General features: G+C 39.5%; 1 protein-coding gene across 1 annotated transcript; it reads left to right on the top strand.

Annotated features, from left to right (window-relative positions):
- Positions 1 to 556: 556 nt before the first annotated feature.
- On the top strand, positions 557 to 21,797 carry ano5a (anoctamin 5a). The gene is made up of 20 exons (XM_031748086.2): positions 557 to 859; positions 3,487 to 3,554; positions 7,643 to 7,750; positions 9,605 to 9,673; positions 12,220 to 12,504; positions 12,678 to 12,797; positions 12,929 to 13,044; positions 13,571 to 13,705; positions 13,806 to 13,911; positions 14,044 to 14,104; positions 14,700 to 14,851; positions 15,569 to 15,643; positions 16,216 to 16,444; positions 16,563 to 16,738; positions 16,854 to 16,951; positions 17,542 to 17,672; positions 17,933 to 18,138; positions 18,229 to 18,422; positions 19,605 to 19,710; positions 19,806 to 21,797. Exons 1-20 carry the CDS (start codon positions 790 to 792, stop codon positions 20,034 to 20,036), a joined length of 2,736 nt encoding a protein of 911 aa, XP_031603946.1. The 5' UTR covers positions 557 to 789; the 3' UTR covers positions 20,037 to 21,797.
- Positions 21,798 to 21,815: the final 18 nt, after the last annotated feature.

The following is a 21,815-nucleotide window of genomic DNA, read 5'->3' on the forward strand; positions in this document are numbered from 1 at the left end:
TAATAAAACAACCAGGTTAATAATATTATGTAACTATTTTCCATACAGTCAAAATAGGTGCTTCCACAGAGTTATACGGTGTGTGCACACGGGATGCGCTTTTTCTGCTCAGTCCTGGAAAAATTAAATTTACCAACAACTTTTAGGAATTTTGACATGGGTCCCATGTTTGTGGGGAAATAGTATGAACAAACAAACAAACAAATCCAAATAATTTTATAAGAAAAATACAAAGAAACCAGTCAAGGTCATATTGAATAAAGTTCAAGTTAAATACAAGAAAGTAATGAAAGAGAGATACGTTTAACAAATACATACAATACAGTCTAACACTATCTACGAAGAACAATGCAACAATGGTAAGATTCAGGTTATTAACACAAAAATTGAATGTAAATGTGTTAAATTATCATTAGTTTGTTTCTTTGTTTTTGTGTTTTAGCTCCGGTAAGGGTAATATTGTCACCTGGACTATCTTCTTGAATTCGTTCAGTGTACATAGCACGTGGACATTTGGGTGCAGTGCCTGTTCGCCGTCGGGGGAAGACTATTGGCTAGTAGCGTGGAGGCACTTCCCTCATGAACCTCCCTTGAGGCTGTGGTGATGCGCCAGTGAGCGGTCAGTGGGTGAAGGAGGGCAGCCTTGCGAGTGAGTCAGCCTTTTGGCTTCCCGAAGGGGGATCGACTGCGAATCAAAGCGGTTCGGGCGAGACAGAACACGCCTGGCTCGGAATATATTAGTCCAGACCAGAGCGGATTAGCACGGCTTGGCTTCGCGAGGATCTCAAAATGCACAGATTAACGGGGAAAACGGGAGGAGACAGCTTAATTGAGATGAGCCCGACAGACTCTTTCAGCGGTAAGTAGCTGAGAGCCAGGACTAGTCGGCCATGTAAAAACAACGTTTAAAATGTAGCTGAGAGATTTTCAGCCTGCCGAGAAGTTACTGTAGTGAGGTAAGTATTCTCAAGTCTGTACCCCAGACTTTCACAAGCTTGCCAAAATTGAACTACAACTAAAATATGAGACCTTTAATATTTTAACAATATAAATGAAACTTTTCTGAATGTTTTTTTTTTAGCATATTTTTAAAGTAACCGTTAAGTCGGTTAACAAATATAATTCTTCTTTGGCTAGTTGTCTCACCGTCAGTTATACAGAGGGCATACTAAAACTTAATTATGTAGCAATTGCTTCACTGTTTTAAAGCGTTTCCACCCTGGTTATTTCCCCTTTAAGGCTCCAGCCAGCTCACAGTCTGCCTTTCTCTTCATGGAAGTGACTTATGTGCAGCTGGGCTCTGACAGCTGGCCTGCTCACTGGAAATACTGTGTCATATGCAGACAACCACGTTATCCACCAGCAACAAACCCCAAATCCCTCTCTGTTTCCAGCCAGTGTGAATTTTAAACCAGTGGAAGGACACGGATTTTATTTACTTTTCATTTTTTTGCCATTTAAGGATAAAAAAAGAGAAGTGTGTTGATGATTAAAAGTTGAATCATCCTGAATGCTTTCCAGAAACCATTATCAGCAATGTTAAAATGAAGTGTTTCATTCAAACAGTCTAGGCTGAAAGGAAAGTGATAACCACAGGGCCGTCCTCTGTCAGTTTGGTGTTTTGTTGCGATAACATTGTAACAGAAGCAGAACATATCTCACAGAAATCACGGATGACTTGGTTATTACAGTATAGAAGTACAGATTATGTCTTTTACAGTTTGTATGTAAAAATCACAGAGCTGTTCATGATTGTGGCTTTCAAACTAACGTGGGTTGTTGCTTTGTAGTAGCATTGTATTAAGATGTGAGCTAAGTTTTGTAAAGTCAGTGTATGTGTGCATCTGAAACCAACCACTCTGCAACATGGCAGGTGAGTACTGGTTTCCTGTGCGTGTGAGGAAACCAAACAAACACATCTGCTTTCACTATGGGCAAAATGTAGCAGTTTGAGTTGAAGCTAAAACTGTTTAAAATATGGCCTCCACCTGAGTTCAGCTATACCAGTTATAATAAGATAGATCTGTCAAATCCGAGAAAAGTTTGCACTTGATCTCTCCTGAATTTTAACCAAAATGGACTTATCATACCAGAATAAAACATCTGGATACAGATGCTTGTTTTTCTGTACTGTACATCATAGACATTAAATTTGTGCAGCTTTGCTGTTGAAGCTCATATATATCTCATGATGCTTACGCTGAAAGTTGTTTACAATTTTGGCTTTTTGTTGTGATACTTTGGGCTTGGTGTAAGATTGATTTGGCTGCAGTTGTTGTCTGACCATATTTGTCGCCGATGTAGCAGTGCATTTGCCATTTATGGTCAGCATGTGCTGCGTTGCAAAGTAGCTTTTGTGTAAATAATCAACGTATACAATTTTTGACCCCTTGAGCATTTATGGTTGAGTGGCTAACAGAGCGAGAAAGAGGGAGGGAAGCAGTCTTGTGGCATTTCCACTGATCAGCTGCTCACACTTGAACAAAGCCTCAACTGTAGAGGATATTTAGTGGGAAAAGACTCTTGGCATGAATGAACGGACTAATATTGCACACCATCGTGTGCCCAACTGTGCAAAGAATAGCTGTTCAGCTCAGCTGTTTGAGAGGCGTTGTCATATGTTGCAAAAGAAATCTATCCAAATGAAAGTCACTTACTATCTTCTCTGTTTGCGAGAAGCTGAAAGGCCTTAATGCTGTTGTTCGGAAGCTGAGAAAGGAGTTTGTATTTCAGTTTTGGAGTGTGTCTTTTATAATAAATGTTTGTCATTTCAGTTTTGCACCACCAAGTTTTACTTTGTTAACTTGGCGTTTAATAATGCAGACAAAGGTCTGTGTAGACACTCTTTCTGTGCTGAGCCCAGACTAAATATAACCGTAGAGAGAGAGACTATCAATTAGAACATTTTCTATTTTAAAACACAGACACTGAGCCCGAGACCTTTCGCTTTATATTTTTTTAGCTGTAGCGGTACAAGCAGTGCTCCATGTTTGTCTTGCTTTTTCATCTGTCTTTCCATTTGTTTATGTAACTCTTTTCTCAGAATAATCTGGAAGGTTGTAATTACATGCCAGGCAGTGAGCGGTGGGTAAAGTACAACTCAGTTAAGACCCGGTTTCATTGTGTTCATTTTTTAAAAAGACTTGTAGGGGGGGCTTTCCAGACTTAGCAGGCTTGTTTCCTGCAGCCACTTCTGAAATGGGTGCATATTCATCTCAGTAGCGTCGTTCACTGTTAAGTCACCCTGTTTGCCCCACAAGACCACAAAATGCTGTACAAATATAGAACACAACATGGGCCGTTGTCATTGTTCAGACAGTTGTTCTTGCCATTATCCTGGCTGTTTGAGATAACTTTTTTTGTTGATTCTTATTATTCTTTTACTTATTTCTTTTTTTTACTTTACTCTTATTATTCTGGTAAGAGACTCATCCCTTAACTGCTAACTGTATTCTTAATTTTGTGTTTTATCTTTATGTCTTGCAGATGATGTAAATGGCTATCACCATCATGCCTCAACCAGCTCAGGTTCGCTGGAGCAGGGACGATCGGAGGTAAAAACCAAACTCACAGCACAGACAATTCTACAAAGCAAGAACTCCGTCACTGACGGTCTTTTCACAACAATTCTAAGTAGTATTTTTTATTGTTATTATTGTTATCTTATTTTTGCATTTTTTAATGATTGTAGGTGCTTTAGTTGTTTTGCAGTACCTGCTATTTAAAGTTATGAAAAAAAAGCCTTTTGCAGTCAGATTTATGGAGCAGAAGGTCCAAGCTTCAAGTTCAGCTCCCTGCCTGTAATCATAGTTCCAGGAAGCATATTGTATATAATTACAAAGATTAATCAAGATTTCCTTCCTCCTCTTTATCCACATGTTTTGTTTTTTTTTACCCACCTACCAAAGCAGTTTATTTTGTGTGTATAATACTACAGATAACTGTACCGAGTTTACTTCCATCTTTTAGTCCATTCATGCTGTTTCACAACGTACAAATGTCAGAAGAGATTTAGGTATAAGTCTAATACTCATGTATTCTCCCCTTTCATACTCTAATTAAAGTTTGCTTTAACGCCCGGTGTGCGTGTAGAGAGCTGTGAGTCTCTCAACAACAGCGTGGCCTCGCTGGCTCCCTCTGACCACAGCAACAGTCCACAGTTTGAGCCTCAGACCATAGAGCAAATCAATGCTTTAACTGGGGTAAGACACCAGTCAGGGGCACAGATGATTGCTGCTTGTGTCTGTGTCATCACGTCTCTGTCGTGTCTCATATCTCTGAGCCTCAAACCTCTAACTGACTGTGATTGTGCCTGAATCTTCATGTATGAAGTGTTTTTGGACATAATCTGTAACTGTATGTAGATGTAATGTAAGCGTGGTGAGCCTGTTCCCCTCTAAAAGGGTGCCGCTTCTGTTTTAGCTTTACGCTGCTGACTTTTGCTTTGAATCGTTTTGTCAGGCTTTCTCTCACTGTGCACTCGGTTCCTCCACAGCTTTCGAGAAAACGGGCCCTATTCCTGAAGTTTCGTTCCAGGGTATGGCATGGTAAAACAGGCTTGTGTTATGATGCAGAATTGTTCGTTATATGTGTGACTACCAGCCACCCATTATCTCCTACCTGCTGCTCAGAATGTATGCTCAGGGTCGAGTTTCTCTAGCAGTATTAGACATTCAGGCTATTAAACCTGGACGTCGAGGAAATCAATAAGCATTTCTTGGTAGAGAGCTGATGTTGGCTTTTTGAAGGCATGTTTTGTTTTGCCTGCTGCGAGAAATGGAAACATGCTGTTGATGTATCATGAGGGTTCATTAAAGGTGAAAAAGGCCTTTTCTCTTGCTTTGTTCTCACCTGTGATTATTGTTGGCCTCACTAAGAAAGCAACAACCCAACCATGTGCCACAGCATAATAGCAGCTGCACATGCAGATTTCCACCTGCCTAACTCTTTTGTGTGTGTGCGTGCGTGCGTGCGTGTGTGTGTCTGTGTGTGTCTGTGTCAAGTACAGAACCGTATATGCTGTAATCACAGCCCTACCCTTTGCTTATGACAGGACTGCACTGTGGTGTGGCTAACCATATACTGTACTGTAGGCTTCTGCCTTTGAATCCTCTTCAGTATGGCCTTGTTTAAAAACTATGCAATCCATGTTAATGAAAAGTGTGACCTTTTTTTCAGAGCAGCCAATCTGCAGGGTAAAAAAGAACATTACATTCTAGGACTACAATTTAGCTGAGCATAAGGTCACATCAAGGAGTTTTAAAGGCAGCACATGTATAAACTGGCTCTGTAGTCATTACAGGGATAGAAATCTTGTTTCACTGCAGACAGTACAGTTTAAACTACATGTAACTCTTCAAGAGGATTGGTTTATGTGCATATTTGTATTATGCCGCTAAACCAGATGTAATTTTCTGCAAATCTGGAGATCCAGCTGGACATCTAGCTCTGCACAAAAGTGCATGTTTAGAATAAATATGCAGATTGCGATGGTTTATTGCAAGCAGAGAAGACATTGCAGTGATACAGCAGTCACCATCTACTTTCTCCTGTGAAAAAAGGGGCACCTAAAGTACTTTAAAACAATATAGCTAATACACCGCCTGGATGTTAGATTGAGTGGTACTAAAATCAAAGCGCATTAGAGAAGGTGGATTAAAAACACAGACTGAGGATAGACGGGGGCGTGTTCTTTGTCAGATGAGTCATCTTTGAAGTTGATATACACCATAACCTAAAACATACTTTGGTTTGGACAGCATAGGAGTAACATTCTCTGCTGGTCTCTTACCTCCTCTTAATGTTTCAAATACCTTAAAAAAGAAATAAAAAGTAAAAATAACACAATTACGTTTCGATAACAACTAAAGTATATTCAGCAGCTCCTGTGTATTCCAAACTAATTAAGTGACCTAAAGTAAAAATTCATGGTCAAAATTATCCCTCCACAAAAAAACTAGTACCTTGAAAGTAAGTTGAAAATTTCCACTTGTTTTCTACCCCCTGAATTGGAAGCCTAGTTGTGTTACACCATGTTCTACATTTACCCTACACTATTAAGATAAAAGGCACACGTCAAAACGCCCAGTAGTTAGGGGTTAGTTCATAAATGTATAGAAGTCTGTGGCTGTTGCAGTTTCTCTGAGCAGGGGCACGTCCCAGCTGATGCTCTGATTCCATATGGCTGATCTGTAATTACTGTAAATTAGAGAGTTTCTGTAGCAACATCCCAGTTACAGAAAGTACCACCCTGCATTGGTCAGCACGTTCCAGTCCGGGCTGGGAGGCTGTGTAGACCAGTAGTTTGAACGTATGCATAATTTGGGATAAGAGACTGTGACGGTGTTGGAAACGACAAGCTGTACACGTTGACCACGTAGTTCAGTGGCCAGTCAGGGTGGTAGAGACAGCTGTGGAGCTGAAGCATTTAAAGTATATCAGCACTTTTGTAGCTGAATTGTGCAACTTGTCTGAGGCTGTTGACCCAAGGCCACACAGTAGTTACCAGTTTTGGTTTTCTTTATCTCCCCCTTATCACCCTTTGTAGAAAAGATTTCTTCATATAACTGTTTGACTTTTGAACCAAGAAAACCTGAGATGATGTAATTTGAGGGACAAATATACAGTTCAGTCACATGACTTCCCCCCTTTCCTGATGCTGTGCTCTTATTAGATTAGCTAGCTGGCAGCAGCAATGCTACCCCTCTGCTGATGTCATCTCTAGGACTGTGCTGTGTTTCTCTCCCAGTGTCCCTCCTCTTGCTTTTATGGATGACTGAGCAAGAAGTGAGGGATTGTCCTGGGAGGTGAGTGGACTGGTTGGCTCCCGTTTGGATGGGGATCAGTGGATTGAGGGTGAGAAAGGCAGTGCTTGCAGGCCTGGACTCTACTCCCAGGAGTAAAGCAGTTTAGCTCTATCAGGCAGCTGGCCTGTTTGCTGCTGCGTCGTAACGATAAAGGGAGTGGACCATGAAGGTAAAGTGCACTTCCTTTCCTCCCTTCCCCCAGAGTGTTGCCGTGATGGGACGGGGCAAAGACATTAGCCAAATATGTGGCTGAAATGGATATTACGGTTTTCATTTTGCTTAGTGGTTCTGTGTATTGCCTGCAGTCCTTCTGCTGCTGTAATGTGGCAGAGGGAAACACATTGTACATAGTTATTTTTAGCTTTCTGAACAGCTGAAGCAGCAACCAGTCATGGGTCCTCTCCTAAAGCACTCCTTTGCGGTCCAGTTTTTGTAGCTACCTAAGCGACTGCCTCTGTGGGGCTGATACACATACTTGGAATTTCTTTGGAGGTCAGTGTTGATTACAGAAAAACAGACTATTAAAGTGCAGCAATGGCTAGTTTTGATCTTTGATATCTGTCTTAGTTTCGCCCTTTGATATAACAGATTTATCGTCTTGTTCAGTATGACTTGAAAACAGACAACAAACAATAAACATCTTAGTCAAAGACGCTACCCTCCATTTGGCATGTTGTTTGTGTTTGGAGTGATAATTATCAGTATTTCGCATTTTTTTGCATTATCTACTAGATGCAAAGCTTGACTTCTGGTCTGCTGTGGTGATTGCAAAATATCAGTCCCTGTCTATTTATGAGTGTTTAAAATCTCACCTCCTTTGTGTTATCTCGTTCTAGATTGACAAGCAAAAATACAGTAAGGACTCCGTGTTCTTCCGTGATGGAGTGCGCAGGATCGATTTTGTTCTGTCCTATATTGACGATAAAGACGATCAAAGGAAACAGGTAAGACATTTCCATCACATTTTTTCAGTTATCACTAACTGGACTAACTTCTTTTTTTTATGTTTTGCGTATACAATGCTGTTACAGTTGTATCCACAACTGAAGAGAGTGGCATACAATTGCACTTAATATATCTTAGCGCAGTTTAAATGTTGATGTTATTTCCGCTGTTAGATTTTAACAGTCCGAGGTGGCTCATACAGGACATCCTGTGGGTTCCTGTGACTCAACAGCATACCATAAATACCACAAAACAGACAAAGCTAGGAAGACTTTTGCTGTCAGCTTCTGTTAATAATCCTCCCAAGGTATTTTCTAATAAGGTACCATATGGTTAATGGTCTGTTTTATTTATTTATTTTGTGGTTTTTGGCTGTGGCCTGTCTCTCTTCCCTCACCCATAGCCAGTCCAGGTAGATGGCTGCCCCTCTCTGACCCAGGTTCTGCTGGAGGTTTCTTCCTGTTAAAAGGGAGTTCTTCCTTCCTACTTCCTACTTCCTTCCTACGTCTTACAATATAAAGTGCTTTGAGGCAACTTTTGTTGTATTTTGGTGCTATGTAAAGAAAACTGTATTTAATTTAATTTAATTTAATTTAATTTAATTTAATTTAATTTAATTTAATTTAATTTAATTTAATTTAATTTAATTTAATTTATTTGGTTTTGTCTCCAGGATTATTATAGTTAACTAAAACTGAAATAAAAAATAAATATTAAATATTTACCTACAAAACATCTTGACAAAAAAAAATTTGCAGGAAATATCTTTACATTTGTTTTTTAGTCCATGTGGTCAAATTTGTCAGCATAACTAGTCTGAGGCAGTGTTGCTGCATAGGTTTATTGAAATTGGGATGTCATATTTTTTTTTTAACGCTTTTTCATATATCTTGCATCTGTCAAATACGATGATGTTTTTAATGTAAAACCAAAGCTAACACTGAAATTCATAAATATGAAAACATTTCTAATCACTAAAAGCTACGGTAAATTGAAAAGAGCAGGCTCTCTGTGCAAGCTAACTGAAACTAAACTGTATTAAAAACAGACATTTATAATGATGTACAAATAAAAACAAATAAAAAATTCAAAGATATAATAACTCTGCTTTGTCACCTGTTGAGTGGTGAAAGGCTTTCATTGTTTCATACTGAGCTGCTAGCTTTGTTAACACTCCACAGCTGACTCCCAGTTTTGCCTACAGCCTCAGTCGGTGAGTCAACAGTTAAACTTCCCACCTGGTCAGGAAACCACTAATTTTTTCCACTGTATGAGGAAGGGTAAAGCGGAGGCCAGTTCCTGTGTGTTATCCACATGCATTGTAAATGTGACTCTAAAATTCAGCTCTAACAAGGTGGATTTATTTATTTTATTTTTGTCAGGTTTCTTCTGCAGTGATTCAGATAGTTATTTTCTACAAGAGGATTTCTGATACATTAAACTTAAGTGTCATATACTGTGGAAGTTTTTGTCATGTTACCGTTAGCTTATTTTCACTACCTATTCTTTCTGGTAACTGATACTTCCTTGTCCACCATGGTTTATATAACACTTTTTTAGCTGTTTTGTAGCACTTGTGTCTTTTTTACTTACCATGTTTCCATGATTTTCCTCTTAATCTTGCACATATGTGCCCCCCTCTCATTATTATTATTTTATAATGTATTATTTTCTGCTTATATTTTGCTTTTGGCTCAACATACTTAAATTATTTGGCTTTTGTTATTTCACTTGTTATGTAGATGAGGTCATATTTTATCATTACTTCTAATAGCATACAAATATTCCCCACACTGGCTTTGTGGTAATATTTTCTCCATGTGTATTGCTGCTTTCTTCTTCTACTGCTTTAGGAAAGGAGGAGGGTGTATGAATCCAACTTACAGAAAGTCGGCCTGGAGCTGGAGACAGAAGATAAAACTGTAAGCTACCACTTTCGGCTGCGCTCTTATTCACAAGGGGTCACCACAGTGGGTAGCTCCGCATTAATGAGTTGTCAGAGTGTGTACACCTTGCACAACCCAAAAGGGATTTGTGGCTACTCCAGGGATTCTTCCAGGGATCTTTCACTTGTTCGGCGAATGTGCTGATAAACACAATCCAATGGTGTTTTGTTCACGGTGTGATCAAAAAGCTCTGTCCACAGGTCCATAAAAATCAATAACTTCAGTTGATGTAAATTTTGCCATCTCCTGTTCAAGATCATCTCCTTGCCTGTCCAAACTCCATCCAGCATGGCTCACTGGAAGTCCCATTATGGCCAACTGCACTGTCCAGGCTACGATAAACATGCGCAGAGGGCAGACATAAACTTGTGCATCAAATACACTCAAATTTAATGTAGACGGTTATAAACTGTGAGAGCTGGGTCTCTGTCTATAACCAAGCTGTTTTCAACCAAGATGTCCAAAGCTTACAAGCTTGAAAGCAACATGTTAAGTGAATAGCAGAATCAGGTATTTGCTCATCATTCAGGGGGCTTTGAACCTTGAGTTTGTCCAGAGAGTGTGATTATTGACATGCTATCAGTGAGAGCATTCAGGGAAAGCACCTGAAGTGTGGTGTGTACCAGTGTGTGGTAATTTCACGCTGAGTTTCTTGGCCACAGCGTCATAGTTTTCACTACGTGGGCTCCTCCCCACATTTGGTTCACTGCAATCTCATCCACTTTTTGAACATGAGAATCAAGTTCACACGCTACAAAAGATTGATTGATTGATTGATTGATTGATTGATTGATCATACTTTATTCATCCCGAGGGAAATTGGGTTAAGGCTGCCAGCCGTGCCAGCGCCGTCTTACCCTTCCAACCATACATACATTACACAAACATCACATGGGGAAGACAGGTCAGAGAGGTATAACATGGAAAAGCACAACATGAGGAAAGATAAGGACAAAAAAATAACTCCCCCCAGACTGAGCTCCAACAGGGAGATCAGTTTGAGAACAGAAAAATAACACCTCTGCACATAGCACATGAAAAAAACTCTTAATACACCAAAGAAACACATGACAAGCAACAGGGGTGGGTAAGGGGTGAGAGACAGCCAATGTAGACAGTACATCCGGGCCTGCAGCCTATGCGCTGGTCTCCATGATCCACCGTCAGCATCGGAAGGGAATAAGCGCCGAAGGCGTTTGGAGGGGGGAGGGGGGATGAGTGTACATCTGCATGTGTATATATGTCTGTGTGTGTGTGTGTGTGTGTGTGTGTGTGTGTGTGTGTGTCCAGAGTTCAGCTGAGACAGTGTCCTTCGCCCTGCCAGACTAAGTAAACAGTCTTCCAGCCAACCCAGGTGGCCTTGCGTAGAATGGGAAGAACAGTCTCAACACAGTCGTTATCAGGGTGTTTTGTTCAGCTCCAGCCTTGAGACAGCAGCTGGCGCCGAAGGGGTATCCGAATGAAGTGATGGTGGTTTTAACTTTACTGCGAACAACTCATATGAATTTCAAAGCTGTTCTAACAGTCCAACACTGGTCACTCAATCTCCCGTTGGGGAGCCGCGAGCTTCTCCATGATGTTATCAAACTTACGCTCCGTGATGTTGTCATTCTTGTGCTCAAAGAGCCGATTCTGAGAACACACGACCGCAGTGAGCTTCTCCAAGATGTGATCCAATTTGCGCTCAGAGGTGTTATTCCGAGCGAGCCCCTCCAGATGTAATCCAGTTTGCACTCAGAGGTCTTGTTCTGAGTATTCACGGCAGCCGTGCGGTTCTCCAAGATCTTATCCGTGCTGCACTCAATGAGCCCATTTTGAGAAACTCGTGCCTCGTCCCATCGTTTCAATCCCAGCGGGCAGCTTGTGGGGGTTTGAACAGCCGGTTCCGCTTCCTTAATTCTTCGATAAGCCAGGGCCAAGCCAGCTCCGATCAGCAAGAACCCTGTTACCATGGTTCCGAATAGGTAGATATCTTCAGCAGTCAGGCTCACCCGAGCCCAGACTTCTCGTTGAGAAAGGGGTGTCAATTGCATTCAGGGACCAGTTGATCAAATCCATAATTCCTCTTTTAGGTTTTAGAGAACAGACTGTGAGAGAGTGTTCCAGGGAAAAGTAATACAAAAAAAAAAAACACGATGCAGAAGGAGATTCACTTTAAGGGGATAAGTTCGAGGGCATTTGTACAGAGTGATCTAAAAACACACAGTTGCACTGAAAACCATTTAGACATGCCTGAAAAGATGATGTAGAACAACAAAAGTTGTTTTGTTTTGGGCAGATTCCCAGATTTTTTTGATTTTGGTCACTCCTCATAATATGTCATAAGACCTTAATGCTATTTAGTAAACAAACTATACAAGCAAGCAACTATATAAACTATATAAAACCTATCACTTTTTAATGATGTCCTTTTTTTACTGAATTAGTTTTTAGTTTAAAGGCATTACACTCATTATTCTGTAATAGACATTTCTATACACCACAAACACGGTGCTAATATTACTTACTGTCATTATTATCAGGAGTCAGAGGATGGAAAGACTTATTTTGTCAAGATCCACGCTCCATGGGAAGTACTGGCCACATATGCAGACGTGCTGAAAATCAAGGTTCCTTTCAAGGTCAACGATATCCCAGACAACAGCGAGATCCCCATGAACTGGCTGTCGACGCCTTTCCGTCTGCCGGAGCACATCATGAACCCTGAGCCAGACTATTTCACAGCTCCATTCAACAAGAGCAAGTCTGACTTCTTCCTTATCGAAGACAAAGAGACGTTCTTCCCTCCTTCTACTCGCAACAGGATCGTAAGCACGCTTATCTTGTTTGTCACCTTGAAGTTCTAAAATTACTCTGGCGTCCTGAACTGAATTAGCAACAATAACATTTTTCCAACAGAGGTATTTAAGTAACTAACCTTCCAGCATAGAAGGTTGTGTTTTACAAGCCCACTTTCTTTTGTTTCTGTCTTCATGAACAGGTCTACTATATCCTGGCACGCTGTCCATACTTTAAGGATGAATGTGGGGATAGAGACAAGAAGGGAATCAAGAGGTTGCTCAACAATGGGACCTACACTGCTGCCTTTCCTCTGCATGATGTGAGTTTCTTCTAGTCCAGTTTAGACATTTCTTAATCGTTCTTTAGTGGAATATACATCTGTTGTTCTTGAATAGTACCATCTATTCATACAATGAATGACAGTGATCTATGTCTTCTGTGTGTCTTCAGTCGAGGTACTGGACAAAGTCAAAGGATCCCAACTGCGAAAGTGAAAGATTCAATCTCTACAAATACTGGGCCAAATTTTTTTGTTTCTTCAAGGAGCAACCCCTCAATCTTGTGAGGTAAGTCCTCAACACAAAGTACTTGTCTTTGTTGTCTTAAAATATCTGTGTTAATATGTTCAAAACATTAATTCACAGTAAAGCAGAGAATACAAAAACAAAAATGAAGCAAACAAAAAATGTGCCTATTAATGATAATTTAATGCACAGCCAAATGACTCTTATTTCTTTTGAGAAAGAGTGCAGGTGTTGGGAATTTTGTTCATTCAAAATCCATAAAAGCTGCACAGAAACATTGAAACACTATGTGGGTTAAAATAAGCAATAATTGAGACCAGCTTTCTGTTTGATTGGTTGTTTACAAAGCTCAAAAGGTCCCCAAACCCTTCTTAAATATTTCTTATCTTTCAGTACGTTTGCGATTTTTTTTCAAGCTACAGATTAACCTCATTTGTTTTCTCATTTATTCAATGAGTTTTTTTCAAAAACAGTGCTTTTCTTTGGATACACACTAAGCAGAAAATGCTCATGATCCAATCTGACATCAGAATTAATGCAATAATTACTGTTTTTCAACTTTCAACAGGAAATATTATGGAGAAAAGATAGGTATTTATTTTGCGTGGCTGGGTTTCTACACTGAGATGCTGTTCTTCGCTGCTGTAGTTGGGACAATTTGTTTCGTTTATGGATTCCTGACATACGACGACAATGAATGGAGGCGAGTTTTTATCATCAGACAGATGCAATTGCATCATTAGTTTTTTTATGTTAATAATATAATCATCTCTTTCATTTAAACTCCTTTGTTTCCTCTACAGTAAAGAAATATGTAGTGAGGAAATTGGAGGCAATATTGTCATGTGTCCACTTTGCGACCAAAAGTGTACCTACTGGAGACTCAACATAACATGCAACTCCTCGTGGGTGAGTAATTGTTGTAGTTATCATGATTCATCTTCTACCCACAATATGTGACATTTAAAAAACGATTGCAGCTTAATGTCATCAAATCAGTTCTCAGTTACCTCACTTTTTCTTTAACATGTTCTCTTCCAGCAATCACACCTATTTGACAATGTGGCAACTGTGTTTTTTGCCATATTCATGGGGATTTGGGGTGAGTAAACGTGTCACTTCTCTGCTTTTAGCATTTTTAAGTCCAGTGCTCCACCTAGTGGGATTATCAGCCATTCAGAATAATTGTTAAATCATTTACACGCCTGCACTGCAGCCCTAAACTTTTTAGCTAGTGTAGTTGTATGTAAGAACAAAAAGCTGGGTGATGTCCAGCTGTGCTCACATGAGAATAAAGCAGGTAACTGTCCAGAGATTTCACAGTGAGTGCATGCATGTCATGTCCTGCCTTCTGTGTGCTCCACCTGGGTGGCAAGCAGCTAAAACCATGTGGGGTATTTTCAGTGAGGAAGAACTTGTCTCCTGTTACCTGCCACTTGTGAATGTCTGGACTTGTTTATTGTTCATTGCCCTTGCTTCATGAATGAAAATGGCTGCTAACTTTTCTGAATTTAAAGGATGTGTCAAAGAACTTTTAGTCAGAATTTTTAGATCTAAAATGAGCTGTTTTACACCAAATGTAATGAATTGTCAAAGCAGTAAGCAAAACTTTTAAAAAAAACATGCCTTTCTAAGCCAGGCAATATTCTTAATAGAAATTTGATTCAATTGATTTGAAATAACTTACGTCTCTGCAGTGACGCTGTTTCTGGAGTTCTGGAAGAGGCGGCAGGCGCGCCTGGAGTACGAGTGGGATCTGGTTGACTTTGAGGAGGAGCAACAACAGCTGCAGCTTCGGCCAGAGTATGAGACCAAGTGCACCAACCGCAAGCTGAACCGCATCACTCAGGTGTTTGTGTGCTCATGAAACACTAATATCCTGTATAATCCTGTTGTAATATAAAGCCACACGAGGTTTTGCCAGGCAAAGTATCCTGAATGGTAGGACTTGACGACACATTTCAAACCCCCTTGTATTAATTGTTTATACACTGGTTGCGCTCATTTATGAGGCGCTTTCATGGCTTAAATCAAAATTCTTTGAGAACATAGTTATTTAGTTAAGTTATTAGCGGCTGTGACACAGAATTTACTAGAATTCTAAAATTTGCCATGACCACATCCTGCTCGTCTTTAGGAATCAGAGTGGGTTCTTGAAAGGACTGCTACAGATGTAATGGGAAAATTGTTTCTGTGCTGGGCCAGCGTGATCCTCTGGGTAAGGGGGGGGAGGGGTACTCAACATGAAATGCCAGCTTGATGAGGAGAAGGCTTTGGTGTGATGTAGTTTGTGTAGATAACAGATATTTCTGGAAAGACTCAGAGGCACGGGTTTCCTTCTCCACCACGTTTACTGATTGTCTGCTGGTGGATTATTCTGTTGGAGGTTTTTGAGAGCAGAAAATCACAGAATTGGACTCAGGCTAATACAATTACAATTACTAGCTCTGCTTCACTTGTGAGGGTACAGGTAATTAAAGGAACGTGGCCTTTTAGAGCTCTCTTTTCAGGATATAACAAAGGGTGACTGACCTCTGTGTCCGTGCTTTGCTTGCTTATAATTTAGGAAATGGAGCCTTACTTACCCATAACAAGCAAGTGTGCACGCATATGCCTGTCTGGAGCTACCGTCCTGTTGTGGGTGAGCATAGTATCTTTGGTACAATTTATCTGTTTAAAGACCTTCCATCTTTCTATCTGTGCATCAACCTGATGTCATTTGTCCTTACTAAGAAACTGTTCATTATAATCATTAATATGTTATTACCAGGGCTGGTATGTATAAAATAAGCACAACAGACAAGTTGGTAGCTCAGACTGTTACAATTTCACTTTGTTTGTTCTTGGCACTTGTGCACAGTCTGATTTTAAGAATACTGGCAAAATGATATGAATGTTTGAACTGTGAGCCATTAAAAGTTTATACATACTGGTCCAAACCTCATTACTGTTGTATTTTTGTTTGTAAAGCCCTGTAACATGTCACTAAGCTAATGAGAAGAATATGGCCTGACTTTTTTCCAAGAGGCATGTGTGCACACTTCAAGTTTGACATTTTATACTAACATGTCTAGCATCGTGGAAAAACGAGCTCTCGCTCTTTGCACAGATGTCTGCATGATTAGTTTGGTGTTCTCACTCCAGTTCTGTCTTTTGATTTTTCTGTACCATGTTGTAGTTGTCTTTCATTTTCATGTTTTCTCTGTCCTGAAGATCTCATTGATCATTGCCTGCATCATTGGGGTCATAGCATACCGCTTGGCGGTATATGCATCCTTTGCTAGCATCATGAAGAACAATACCGCCACCAACCTGGACGTGGTTGCCCCCTACGTCACCCCACAGCTGGCCACTTCTGTCACTGCCTCTTGCATCAACTTTGTTATCATCATGATCCTCAACCTGTTGTATGAGAGAGTGGCTATTAAGATCACTGACATGGGTGAGGGGCCACAGCAAGTTTTCTGTGTCTACATGTGCACACGTCAGTGTACATCATCAAAGTTTTCGACTGATAAAATGTGGAAGTATATTAAAAACAACTATTTACTGTTTTATAGAAATTCCGAAGACCCACCTGGAGTATGAGAACAAACTGACAGTGAAGATGTTCCTCTTCCAGTTTGTCAACTATTACTCTTCCTGCTTCTACGTGGCCTTCTTTAAGGGAAAGTTTGTCGGCTATCCTGGAAATTATACCTATATGTTTGGAAGCAGCAAACTGAGGAATGAAGAGGTACCAGATATATCTACGTTATATAGAATCATACTGGTGTTTGAGCTTCAGCCTGAATTTTAGTCAATGTTTGCTCTTTTCCATCTGTTTTCTACCTCGACCTGTGGGCACTCAGTGTGAACCTGGTGGCTGTCTGATTGAGCTGACCACCCAGCTGGTGATAGTGATGACTGGTAAACAGGTGTGGGGCAACATCCAAGAAGCTCTCGTTCCGTAAGTACAAGCAAGCACATGCACGTACGCAGTTCATTAGCATCCACAATAAATGCCTTGTAATCTGCGGTGGTGGGGCCACTGCAAATGTAGTTTCCATGCTTAGAGTGATCACTCCAAAGAAGAGATTTATTTTTAAATCTTACCTAACCAGTCTGCAGTTTGGCTCAGCAAAGTACACAAAGTAATGTTAACATAAATCCACTAAATAGTACTCAAGAGCTGGTGCAGAATGTGATGTGTGAATTGTTACTAATTACATAATTCAAATAAAGAGAAAAACATTTTTAATTGAGCATTTTTAATGGTCTAATTTGCTTGAAATTCTGTAGGCTAAGTTTTGTAATGCTGGACAGGTTTTTACTATGATGTTTAAATGTTATTGTAGAGTCCCAAGTGAGCTCAGGATATTAAAACTTATTTACAATCTCAGCTCCTGGCACTGTAATCATATGTGTACTGTATGAAACTGAGAAATATAGTTCTCTCCTCACTGCCATTGTTTGTGGTTCAATACAACCTCCAATTTGGCTGTGTGAAAGGGATTACTTTTTCCTAATAGCACTCTATCGCCCCCTTGTGTCGCATAGGTGGCTGATGAACTGGTGGGGCAGCAGGAAGGCACGAAGTCACCCGGAGAGTCTGTACAGCCGCTGGGAGCAGGACTACGACCTGCAGGGCTTTGGGCAACTAGGCCTCTTCTATGAATACCTGGAAATGGGTAAAGATCCAGTACACAGTCAGACTGTTACACACATTAATAATGACTGATTATTGAGAAATATTACTAATATACCGGTGATGTGTTAGTATTGACCTCAACAAGAAGCTGAGCTCTACAAACTACATATTCACCTTCAGTAAAAGAATAGGGTGGATGTATGGATTGATTGGTGGACTGGAGTGATCCACGTCATCCTGCAGATGGTGCTGTTTCATTTGTTGTGTCTCTTACCATTTTCATTCCTCTCTGTGTCTCAGTGATCCAGTTTGGTTTCATCACTCTGTTCGTTGCCTCCTTTCCCTTGGCACCCCTGCTGGCACTTATCAACAACATCATTGAGGTCAGAGTGGATGCCTGGAAGCTCACGACGCAGTTCAGACGCCCTGTAGCAGCCAAGGCCCACAGCATAGGAGCCTGGGAGGAAATCCTTGGTGGGATGGCCGTACTCTCTGTAGTCACAAATGTGAGTGCTGGTCTTACTTCAAAATGTTTTGGCAGACACATTATGTTTATTTAGCTAAACAGACTAACATAATTTCTTTCCTTGTTATAGGCATTCATCGTGGCCTTCACCTCTGATATGATCCCACGGCTAGTGTACATGTATGCCTACCGTACACACGATGAGCTGAATATGAAAGGCTACATAAACAACAGCCTGTCGGTGTTTAACATCTCTCAGTTCACCCTAGAAGAAAGGCCTGAGGAATATCCATCCTGGTTCAACAGCAGTATCACAACATGCAGGTGTGTGTAGTTACGAGATGGAGAGAGCATGACTGTAGCTATATTGTCTTTTGACTTTTGTGTAATCTATATATTCAATTATTACAATTATTTTACTAAAATTAAAGTTGAGTCACATTGTAGAAATATTACCAATATACCAGTGATATGTTAGTATTGACTGTATTTAGACAGTAATACAAGACACCTGCTGGTATGCTGGGCCTTTAATTCTTGAAAATGCGTAACGTGATCTGCTTCTTTGTACCATAATATTTAATTCTTCTTTGGACAAAAAGGTTGAAAGTGGATTTTTTTTTTCTTATTTTTATTGTATTTTTATATATATATATATATATATATATATATATATATATATATATATATATATATATATATATATATATATATATATATATATATATATATATATATATATATATATATATATATATATATATATATATATATATATATATATATATATATATATATATATATATATATATATATATAGATATAGATATATATATATATATATATATATATATATATATATATATATATATATATATATATATATATATATATATATATATATATATATATATATATATATATATATATATATATATATATATATATATATATATATATATATATATATATATATATATATATATATATATAGATATATATATATGTAGATATATATATAGATATATATGGTGGGACAATAATGAACATTAGTGACATTTCAGATGGCCAAATATTGAGTTGAGTTTATATACAAGTAACTCCTGTGAGCAAAAAGTCAGATGTTATGCTGCTTTAAACACCAGGCTTGGAAAGGTTTTTTTCTACTCCTGACTCTGTGTAATTTCATAGACAGCAGATATCATTTATATGGTCGTCTAAAGTGCAGCACTCTGGCAGCCAGTCAGATCAAAGTTGGCCTAAAGAGAATGTGGTTTTAAAGGTAAAGAAGCTAAAACAATGTGTTTGAATCAGTGAATGAACTAAAGTGCTGCACAAAAGGCTCTCTCTTTCTTTTTTTGAGAGTTCAAGTATAACAATATAAAGCTGGAGGTTAGTGTGACACTTCTCCTTTGTGAATAACAATAAATAATCTTGAATTGGGAATTACAGTTTGTTTAAAAATCTGCAAGAAAACGAAATACCCGATGTGTTGCTGCTCTGCAGGTATCGCGATTACCGCTATCCTCCTGACGATAAGAAGAGGTACGAACACAACATGCAGTTCTGGCATATTTTGGCTGCTAAGCTGGCTTTCATCATCATCATGGAGGTAACACCAGCACTTAATGACCTTTTAAGCTTCACATTTTTAAACTTCTTCTTGACCTGGTCTTATTTCACTGATTGTGTCCTCTTCCTCTGCAGCATGTTGTGTTTATGGTCAAGTTCTTTGTGGCCTGGATGATTCCTGATGTTCCATCTGACGTGAGGGCTCGAGTAAAGAGAGAGCGCTACCTGGTCCAGGAGTACCTCCACAACTATGAAGTGGAGAAATTGAAGATCCAGCTCAGCCAGAACAGCAACAATGAGTGCACCTGCACACCCATGATCTACCCATCTTTATCCAAACATGAGGTGCTCTCAGAGTGCCTCTAGCCCAGCGAGCTGCTGGTCAGTCAGTCAGTGACAAAGATTTCCCTGCTTGTGTTTTCTGATACTGACCACCAGTTTGCTGCAATGCCATGACACTCGCTAAAGTGCTAGACCTCTTGTTCTTTACTCGCAGCCATCCCTCTTCTGCTAATCAAGCGATAGTAGAAGATCACACAGGTGAAAGACCAAGTCTCCATGCATGCTGAAAGTTTGAGACACTTGACTTTAAACGTCTGTTGCATATTTATGATTTCTCACTCTCTGTGTTCTAATTGTGGTGTTGAGGATGATCAAAAATTTGGTTTAAAGAAAGACAAAATCTTATACACTGTGTGTCAACCAGAGAGCTTTCTTATGTTCTAAATACAAGCCTATTTATTGTTAAGTGCCACTATGAGTAACCAAAGATTCAATGCCTTAATGTGTAAAGCGTATGTTGTCATTGGTGTGTCAGTCAAATGATAACTAATGTAGTTTTAAGGCAGAGAGTATGCTTATTCTTGAATATTTTTTACTGTATGTGCAGCTTTCTAGAGCCACACAATAGAAATTCATGTTCAGCTCTATTGTTTGTTTGTTTTTGTTTTTACTGTGAGCATTGTTTATTTCTCTGCATCAAGGTCGCAGCACAACTTTACCAAAACTTTTCCCGTTCTTCACACCACTGGCAGTTAGAAGGCCTAGGCACATTTTTTTGCTATATGCTCACATTGGCCTCGACAGTTTCTGCAGGCCCAAACCTGACATGTGAAGTAGCTACTTTGTTTTGTTTTTTTTAAATGAAGAGAAATCTGTGCTGCTGTTACTGCTGTGGCGAAGGACAGATTTTGTCCTGCAGTGGCCAGTTTTTCAGCCACAGAAGCAGCAGCTGGTGCATGTTGAATGTTGACAGTGCACCCCATTCTTGGAGATGAGAGTGAAGAGATCCCTTTTTAATGTGCCTATGTTTACCAACACAACAGAGCTAATGAAAGCCAGCCCTCACCTACTGAACTATGTTTGCTCCATTACACAAAGCACATCAGCCATCACCGCCTTCTTGTGCTTCTGGCTTCCTCAGCCGTGTCTTTGTAGAGAAGGAAAGACACATTGTTTTCTTTGGGTTTTTTTGCACAAAGCACTTAATGAAACATGACTACCGAGATATAAATACGTCAACGTAATTCTTGTCATGACACTACAGATTCATGAGCAGTGTTTTGAAGTGTGTGCGAGTAACTGTTCCTTTAAATGGAACGGGAGTCGTGCTGTAGGTAAGGAGTTTAATGTTCTTTTAAATGTTAACAAGAAGATGTCGTTTTTGATTAGAGATGATATGAAGGACATTTCACATTACGTGGTTATATAGAGACATGAGAAATATCTGTTACTGAAGTATTTGAATTGAAGTAGCTGACTGGTTGTGCTGTAGACTCTGTTCGAGGTGTATTTACCTGTGACCACCTTACTGTTACATTTTGCCTTACTTATTATGTCTTCCTAGTTGAACCAGTGCCTGTTAATGCCTTAATGCATCTAATACTTTCCCTTTTCTGTGTAATTTCCCTTTATTTATCTTTCATGCTCACTTTCTTCCCTCCTGTATTTCATTTGTTTTGCTATAATAGTTCAAATGTCCATGCTTACAGAAAAAGGTGAAGGAGTTTACTGTTTCTTTATAGTTAAATTTTTTTTTTCATTTTCTTATGTCATTTTTGTAAACCAGTCCTATATCCAAAATGTGTAATGTAGCCAAAAAAGAAATAAAGTACTAATTAAACTTGAGCATTTGTTTGACATGTT

The sequence above is a fragment of the Oreochromis aureus genome, linkage group 7 (assembly GCF_013358895.1).
Source record: "Oreochromis aureus strain Israel breed Guangdong linkage group 7, ZZ_aureus, whole genome shotgun sequence".
Taxonomy (NCBI): domain Eukaryota; kingdom Metazoa; phylum Chordata; class Actinopteri; order Cichliformes; family Cichlidae; genus Oreochromis; species Oreochromis aureus.

Bases quoted from the DNA above. Each gene is read 5' to 3' on its own strand.
- ano5a (XM_031748086.2), top strand. From the start codon at position 790: ATGCACAGATTAACGGGGAAAACGGGAGGAGACAGCTTAATTGAGATG. The intron at 860-3,486 runs GTAAGTAGCTGA...TATGTCTTGCAG, and splicing joins CCCGACAGACTCTTTCAGCG to ATGATGTAAATGGCTATCAC. The intron at 14,852-15,568 runs GTGTTTGTGTGC...CTTATAATTTAG, and splicing joins AGCTGAACCGCATCACTCAG to GAAATGGAGCCTTACTTACC.